We start from the raw sequence: 8,550 nt of genomic DNA, 5'->3' as shown, positions 1-8,550 counted from the left end.
TTGTTTGGATACGGTGTTTTAGCAGAACTGGTTTTCGGTAGACTCACGTAACCGTGTAACAAACTTAAACCTTGTTTGGATTCCGCAGGAAAAACATGGATAAGTAGGATTCAGTTTCCACAAAACCAGTAACGTGCGTTTTGTGAAAAACGACTAATAGCTGTTTTTGTGAAAACACGATTGTAGAAACTCACGGCAACTGATTTCTCCGTCTGCATGAAATTCATCAGCGCAGTTTTTGCCTTACCGCACCTGAAGTTCATTCAAAGCCGCCGGCCGGCATCCACGCCGATTGACTTTGAGCACAAGCGCTCTACCGTCGGCCTGGTCGAGCGGAAGCGGCCGCCGCCATTCGCGCGCGCCAAATCGTTGAAGGGAAGCGCCCGGCGTCATGTGCGAACGCTTGAGTCGTCGAGGAAGCGGCCACTGCCGCCGTTCGCATGCGCCGTGTTGTCCAGAGCAAGTGGTCGCCGCCGAGCGCGAACACCAGAGTCTCGAGGGGAAGCAGCCGCTGCGCACGGCGAGCCGTTGAGTGGAAGTCGTTGCTGTTGTCCGCACTTCAGCGGCGTCCCCCTTGGTGAAGCCTCCAATGAAGGAGAGAGGAGCAGCAATCGGGGGCTAGGCGCTGATTCGTCTAAGGCCGAGAGGAATGGAGCACACCCGCAAAAAAAAGAAAAAAGAGAGGAATGGAGCAGCGATGTCAGCGAACTAAGGACGAAGGAGGAATCGGAGAGAGTAGAGGAGAAACTCGAGGGGAGCAGCTGCATATACGTGTACTTCAATGGATAAGCAATGGCGGCCAATTTGGAGAAAGTGACGAGCAAAGATTAACGAGTCACGGGGCTATCTATGTAACCAAACATAGTTTTTCATAAACTGATTATTCATAAAAACGTAAATAAAACCGATTTTCCTAGAAATCAGCTTAAAACGCATTTTTTATAATCCTATTGCTAATCTCCTCTATCCAAACAACCACTTAGTGGATCATCGACGAAGCGGGGATCAAAGAAGCTTTTATCATCCGTCAACCTTGGACAGGTCATCGAGGGACTTGAAGATTGAAGCACTCCACGTTGTGCAGTGTTGACCGGAGGTAAAGGAGAAGTGTGCTAATCGGAAACGAGTTGCTGTTGCTAGCTAATCTATAAAGTGTGTCTGTTTTCAAAGTAAGGAAACGACGATGACAGTAGGGAAGATGATGTCGAGCGTGTGGTGAACGAGTCATTAATTAGTTACCTGCTCATCTTGGTTAGTTACAAGGACGCGGAAATTGCTACGTAACCAGATGTATTTTCAAGCTGCAATGCTGACTCAGGACTACAGAGATACAGCGATTGTTTTTGGTAGATACTGTATAAGATAACTATCTTTGAGTGGTGCCCAAATCCAGCTCAAAGTATGGTGGGTTTTCGGTACAGACGTGGAAAGCACGACTTATTTTGGGCTAGAGAACAGAGCTCAAGCCGGAACTGCGCCGCTGAAGTCCAGCGGCGGCTACCGGCACATCTCACCACAGCACTAGCTAGAGCACTCCAGCTCGGGGAGTATGCTCGTTTTTGGCCTCATTTGCTGACATCGCCTTCTAATCTCCTTCGTCCTCTTGTTCATAAATGAGCTTGGCCCATCTAAATTGGCTGGCTACATACATATATAGCTGGTACGCTGGTAGCCTCTAGTACTCGAAGTATCTTATCCTCGTTGCTGACTTGTAAAGTTGTAATGTTCACGGCCTCACGGGGATTACATACTCTGACTCGTGATCATATGATGCGGATTTTATTCCTTATCGATAGAAGGTTGAGCTTTATAAAGCTTACTGTGCTGGAGGTGGTTTCTCTAGTAAGTACTCCCTCGGTAAAGAAATATAAAAGCGTTTAGATCACTACTTTAATGATCTAAGCGCTCTTATATTTCTTTACAGAGAGAGTATATGTCCTAAAAACGTGTCTAGGCAAATGTAAGATAAGTAATTGGGGGAGGCAGTATTTTACTAACGAGAGGGCACGCACGTACCTGAGCTGGGGTGTGTGCACGAGCTTGCCGTACATGGAGATGGGCGCGTCCATCTCGTCGTTCTCGTACAGCCTCCCGGGGTCCTCCACCTTGGGGACGCGCCGCTTCCGGACGGCCGCGACGGCCACCTGCGCGAGCCGCGTGAACGGGCTGCCCGACGGGTCGAGCCGGCGGTACATCGGGTACCCGCCGACGAAGGCGATGACGGAGACGCCCATGCAGAAGGCCGGCACGCCGAGGCCCCAGCCCCACCCCACGTTGTCCTGCACGTACACCACCGCCGTCACGGCCACCAGCTGCGACGCGCCGTTGCAGAAGTAGTACCAGTTGAAGAAGCCCCACGTCCGCGCGCGCTCCGCCGTCTGCGACTCGTCGAACTGGTCGGCGCCGAACGCCACGATGCACGGCCGGTACCCGCCGGCGCCCACCGCGTTCAGGAACAGCGACACGTAGAGCACGGCGAGCTGCCACGGCAGCGCCTGCTCGCACGCGCCGCTGCCGCCCCCCGCCGCCTCGGCGGCCTTGCACGGTGCCGGCCGGAACTGCGGCAGCGCCGCCGACACCGTCAGGAGGGCCATCCCCTGTCATGCAAGAAGAAAGCACCAGCATCACGTACAGTTCAGCTCTGCTTCGTATGGGCATCGTCGTCGTCTACGTGCGGAACAAGTGTACGTGTACGTACGAATTGGTAGACGACGGAGGCGCCGGCGATGGTCCAGAAGCGGCCGATGCAGGCGTCGGCGAGGTAGGCGCCGATGAGCGGGGTCATGGCGGAGGTGCCGCCGAAGTTGGTGAGGGTGGTGGCCGCCTTGGCCAGCGGCATGTGCATCTGCTGGGTGAGGTAGGTCAGCATGTTCGTCGAGAAGCCCACCACGGCAAGCTTCTCCGCCACCTCGTTGGCTGCAGGCCGCGAGCCAACGCACACAGTTTAATCTTAAGCAAGCAGTCAAATTCGAAGTAGTAGTTCGCAAGAGACTGTATAGTTTGCTCACCAAAGATGAAGGGCATTGTTCTGAGGCCGCCCTTCCTCTTGCCCTTCTTCCCATCCATGGCCGCCTCAGCCGCCATTGGTTGCGCCTGTGGTGGTAGCGGTGCGGTGGTGCACTCAGTTGTACTACATGCAGATGCAGCCACTCCTCGCTGCATCGTGAACTCGTGGTAGCAGCAGCAGCTTGGCTTCACATATTTATAGCTAAGCCGGCGGCCACTGCCAGTGCCATGCCACTAGACTCTACTACTATTCTACTGCGAGCTCCGAGGCTAATTTACACGAAATAGGAAAAAACTGCGGGGCAATTATCTGAGGTTAATTTGCAGTATTTATGCGATATTTTGCGCACTTGGAATATACGGCTGCTTCTGCTACTGGCTAACTGCCATTGCAAGTCCCCTTTCTTCTGGACTCCTTTTCACATTTCCGAACTAGGGACTAGGGACTTCGCATGTGTGATGTGTCTATATCACAACCAGATCTTGGCAAATAGCTAGGCAGCGGCAGGACCAGTGCTAGCTGAGATGGACTGGAACAGGAGCATTAAGAATAAGAAAGAGATAACCAAGGAGGAGTGGGGGAGCTAGTTATCCATTGGAGGGAAAGGGCTAAAGAAAAATGGATGATAGAGTGGATGCAAAAGGGCTAGAGAAAAAGGAGTTTGAAGACTGCAAATTCTGAATATTACACGAGTAAACCTAGCGGAAGCATGAGGCACAATCTCTGTTTGGATTGTGACTATCTTTGCCATATGTTGCCACATGATTTTTACCACACTTACCACACTTGCCTTACTTGAGTTGCTCAAATTGTTAGCCAAACTTTGGCTTGCCTAAGGGAATCGTGTCACACTTTTTGTGTCTATGACATGTGGGGTTCACTCCTCATAAAAAATTTCTTGCCTCAAGTGTGGCTAGAACCAAACACCTACCTAACTTGGTCAAACTTGCCTAAGGTTAGGTGTGGCAAAGTGTGGCAAAGTGTGGCTAGAAACCAAACAGCCCCAATATTGTCCTTGAAAGATGGAAATAATGCCATCGAGGGGTAGGAAAGTTTGATGACTCATATTACTAATTTTTACATGGATTTGTTTGGTTAGTCTCCGGGTGCATCTATTTATGCCAATTTCCATTTTGATCATGTCGCTGATCCTCAGATTATATTAATGAGATGTTCCTGGCTGAGGATTCTCTAGATGATAGTTAAAAAGAACTTGTGTTCGCTGTTCATCATAATCAATAAAGCTCATGATCAAGATTGTTTTCTCAACGATATTTTTTTGTGAAAAGGACCCTGGCATTAAAAGAAACATTGAACAGTACAAAGCACCTCAACAAAAAACGAAAATTACAACAAAATCTTTAAGATGCCCTTCGTCTTCAACCTCCGGTCCGTGTCGATGGCGCGCGGTCGCTGTTGCTCCTGCCTGAGCCGTCGCGACGTCGTTGGTTGCAGACGGGAAGTCGCCGAATGGGTCTAGAGGACCACATCTGTCCCGGAGACGAAGAAGAAGGAATAACCGTCGATGAAGCTCCTTGACAATCTGGAGATCCCCACAGCCAAAAGAAATCCTCGAGAACTACACTACTTCCACAAGCTTCTCGACGTCGCCGCCGAGATGGGACTGAAGCCGGGGAGACTTTATTGAACGAGGCGCCGTCACCACCATCTGAGCACCGCCCCTACAAACCTTGACTCTAACACCAGAAAATGGAACCCTCCCGCCGACGATGACCGAGACCCACCGCGCCTCCATGACCCGAAGGCTACAGAGGTAGGGCAGATCGGCGGCGGCGCCGGACAGGAGGCAGGGGGACCCTAATCGCGTGTGGGAGCTCTCAGTAATTTGCGTCAAGTTGCTCTACTTGCATTTTCTCATTGAATTTTATCAATAAATTTACTCTAAAGCATTTCTTTCATGATTTCTATAATAGAATGCAAAAAGGCTTAATCATAGTACCATCACTTTAGTCCTAAAGAGTCTCTGAGCTGACATATAATACAATAATTTAGGCTAATTTGTTTACTCAATGCTAGCCTCAAATTATTGACTAACGAGACTGATAATACTATAATGAGATCTCTACTATAATAGGATGTGTGAGTGTGTAGAGGACATTATTCACCACTCCAAACAACATTTCGAAAAGTGCACACATTTTATGGAAGGGGTGCTGACATTGCATTAGGTTTTGCATGATATGGATAAAAAAATAGGAGCATGCGTGATAATATTAATTGGACATTTCTGTATAAAATTGTAAAACTCAAGGGGGTTCTAGATTAGGTGGTTGAAATGATCACCAGAATAATAGTCGAGAAGAGTGTGTGTTAAGGTAAATGATGCTATGGGATCATATTTCACTACACATAAGAGCATCTACAGCCGAAGACACAAAATCTGGCCTGTGGGCACTGACCAAGCACTCCTTATTTTGATGCGCCGCACATGTGTACCTCAAAACCAGCCCCTCATATCCATGCAACACATGCACGTATGAAAATAAACATACATATCAACGAACTAGCACCAAATCTAGTTAAATTGGGCATAATTCTAGCATTAACGATCATCAGACAACCAAAAGGTGTAGTTTCAATCAGACAGTACCCTAAACATGTGATAAAATAACTTAATTAAACGGGGAAGGCCAGAGGAAATCACCATTTCCTCGCCGCCCCCCTTCCCCTTGCGGTTGGCGGTGCTGCTTTGGCTATCGGTGTAGGATTCCGCCGCTGGAAGGTCGTTGTCGCCTGATAGCTCCATGTGCCCCCAGCAAGCCTCCGGAGCAAGCGCTCCTGCTCCTGGGTGTGCCTTCTCACCTTCGCCTTTGTCACCACCTTCGCCGACGCCTCGCCCTCCGACAGATCGATAGCGAGCCGGAGCGCTTTGACGTTCTTCCGTCGGAGCCGCCGCGCATCCGACTCCGTCATTGTCAGGGAGCGCCGGAGGACAGACAGAATGAGTGTGTCCTGGGGATCAACCTACGCGCACGCGAGTGCCTGGCGCCTCACCGACGCATCGCCTGCCGCCATGGCCTCCCTCGCGTCGTGCGGCCCACGCCTCCGACTCAGGCGTCCTCGACCAGCCCTACGCCGATGAGGGCACAAGCACCCAACGGTGCCCGTGGACGCCTTCCGGAGGTACAATGAATGTGGTTGCGAGGGGGCTACATACTTGGAGTGGGGTGGAGCAGGTGGCGCTCCCAGCGGTCTTGCGCCCCGAACGAGCGGGAGGGGGGGAGGGGGGGAGGGGCAACATCGCACACACCGTGACGACGGGCGAAGATGGACGACGCGCCTGCCTTCGCTGTTACCGCCCTGATCTAGATGGGAGCGGCGCAAAGCGATGCAGAGAGGACTGCATCGACGTCGCTCTCGTCGTCGCCGGAGTCGGAACCACTGCGATCCACCGCCATGGATCAGAAGCGGAGAGGACAAGACAGATTGGGAATAGAAGAGGATAGAGAGAGTGGAGTGGACTGAGCGAACTGTGGTCTAGGGTTCATCACAGGGAATATTTGTGGGGTTGGGTTGGGCGAGCTGACATGGCGGACGCGCCTGGGTGCGCCCCATATCCCCTCATATTTGGGCTGGACATGAGGGGCGCCGGACAACCTAGACGTTTGAGGAAGGTTTGAGGCGCCCTGGTGGGTCAGTTTTTTGTGACTCATCATTGACCGGTCTGCCCGTCCGGGTGTTTGAGACAGGCTGGAGGCCCTCGGCTGTAGATGCTCTAAAGGAGTGAGGTAAGACGACCCATTAGCACCCCCTTCTGCTTACCATTGTCATATATAATTCAACAAGCTCATGAAAATGGAGCTATCAAAGGTGTGACCTCCAATTAGTAGGAACATGGGACTGTCAGTATGCAATATGTAGATGACACCATGCTCCTATTAGAGGATGGGGAGAAAAACAATCTAGAAACCAGAAGTTTTGTTTCCTATTAGAGAATGGTGTTGTCCAATATGCAAAAAACCACTACCATGTCATCCAAACGTACCGAGTAAATTGCGCAAAACCATCACTTTGAAGGCTAGGTTTGCAGAAAACACTACGCTACACTTTTGCTGCAAAAAGCACCACGTCTTTTGTAATCATTTTGCAAAAATCACTGATTGGCGGTTTTGTCTCGCTTAAGCATGTTTATGACAGATGGGCCCACCAGTCAGGCTGACGTGGCATTGCTTGACACCTCGTAGGTAATGGTGACGGATGGTAACGGTGTGATCATGTGTGGGCCATGTGGGGTCCACCTATCATTGAAAAAAGGAAAAAACACATTGCTTTTTTTCGCTTGCCTTATCTTCACACCCGACCCGGCCGGGGCAGAGGCCCGCCGCCCGTCCCGCCGTCGGCTGGGGTAGAGGTCGCCGTAGCTGTTGCCACGCGGAGCCCGTCCCGCCCCCGGCCGCGGCAGGGCCGCCATCGCCGTGGCCGGCCGGAGGTCGAGCCCCACCCCTGCTCCTCTACTCCTTTAGCTGTCCCCCCAGATCCCTAATGGCCGCGCTGCCGTCTCAGATCCTTCCCCAGGCATCCCCGGTGTATTCTTGTGCGGCCGCTCGCTCAGTGAGGCACTGCCGGAGCCCACGACGGGATGGAGGCGGCCGCCGGTGGCTATGATGGCCTCGCCACCCAGGCGGAGGCGCACTCCGATGTGCGTGGCAATGCCGGTCCCCGTGCCACCGCAGCCGATGCTGAGCGCGTTCAAGGAGGAGCAGGAGGATGCCGCGCTCTGCCTCCTGATGCACTCGAGCGACATCACCGGCGGCATGCGGAGCTTGCCGGCACCGAAGAAGATGCACCTCCCGAGGAACGGCTACGGCTTCAGCTCTGTTTCAGTACGGTGAGGATAAGGAAGCAAAAATAAAAGGCCTTTCTTTTTTTCTTTCTTTCAATGACAGGTGGACCTCACATGGCTCCACACATGATCACACTGTTACCGTCAATCGCCGTTACCTCCGAGGTGTTTAGAGATGCCACGTCTGCCTAACAAGCAGGCCCATCTGTCATAAACATGCTTAACCGAGACAAAACCGCCGATTAGTGGTTTTTGCAAAATGATTATAGAAGACGTGGTGCATTTTGCAACAAAAGTGTAGCGTAGTGTTTTCTGCAAACCTAGCCTTCAAAGTGATGGTTTTGTGCAATTTACTCAAACGTACCCTTCAATGGTCTGAGAGAACAATCTATCTGCAATTTTGAAGGGTCAAATTTGTCTACCTTACGAGTTTATAGGGAAAGAATATAAATTAGAGAAATCATCGATGTGCCAAAAGTAAATTATTTTCTTAAGAAGAAACTGACAACTATTTTTGAGATTTCAAGTTCAAGGAAATTTGAGGGCCTATTTGATTCCTAGTATTCTAAAAATGCGAGAATAGGAAGAATGTGGGATTGGTAGGTCATGCACATACAAATCTTATAGGACTTTGGTTTCTTTAATTGCGGCACATGAAAAACCAAGGATTCTGTGATGAGATTTGAGTGGATGTTGAATTTCCTATGAAATGTAGTGCAAAGGATCACATAGAGACCCA

At 50.9% G+C, this 8,550-nt stretch overlaps 1 protein-coding gene across 1 annotated transcript in view; it reads right to left on the bottom strand.

Moving 5' to 3' along the window:
• LOC123149977 (protein NRT1/ PTR FAMILY 3.1) overlaps window positions 1-3,400 on the bottom strand; it is a 5,282-nt gene extending 1,882 nt beyond the window's left edge. The window contains exons 1-3 of the mRNA XM_044569768.1: window positions 3,009-3,400; window positions 2,699-2,916; window positions 2,017-2,597 (exon numbers count right to left, since the gene is read on the bottom strand). Of these exons, the coding sequence (XP_044425703.1) occupies window positions 2,017-2,597; window positions 2,699-2,916; window positions 3,009-3,162 (953 nt within the window). The 5' untranslated portion in view covers window positions 3,163-3,400. The remainder of the gene's footprint in view (window positions 1-2,016; window positions 2,598-2,698; window positions 2,917-3,008) is intronic.
• Window positions 3,401-8,550: the final 5,150 nt, after the last annotated feature.

The sequence above is a fragment of the Triticum aestivum genome, chromosome 7A (genome assembly GCF_018294505.1).
Source record: "Triticum aestivum cultivar Chinese Spring chromosome 7A, IWGSC CS RefSeq v2.1, whole genome shotgun sequence".
NCBI classification, from domain to species: domain Eukaryota; kingdom Viridiplantae; phylum Streptophyta; class Magnoliopsida; order Poales; family Poaceae; genus Triticum; species Triticum aestivum.
Note: the sequence above shows the minus strand (reverse complement) of the source record. Positions and strands in the feature narration are given on the sequence as shown.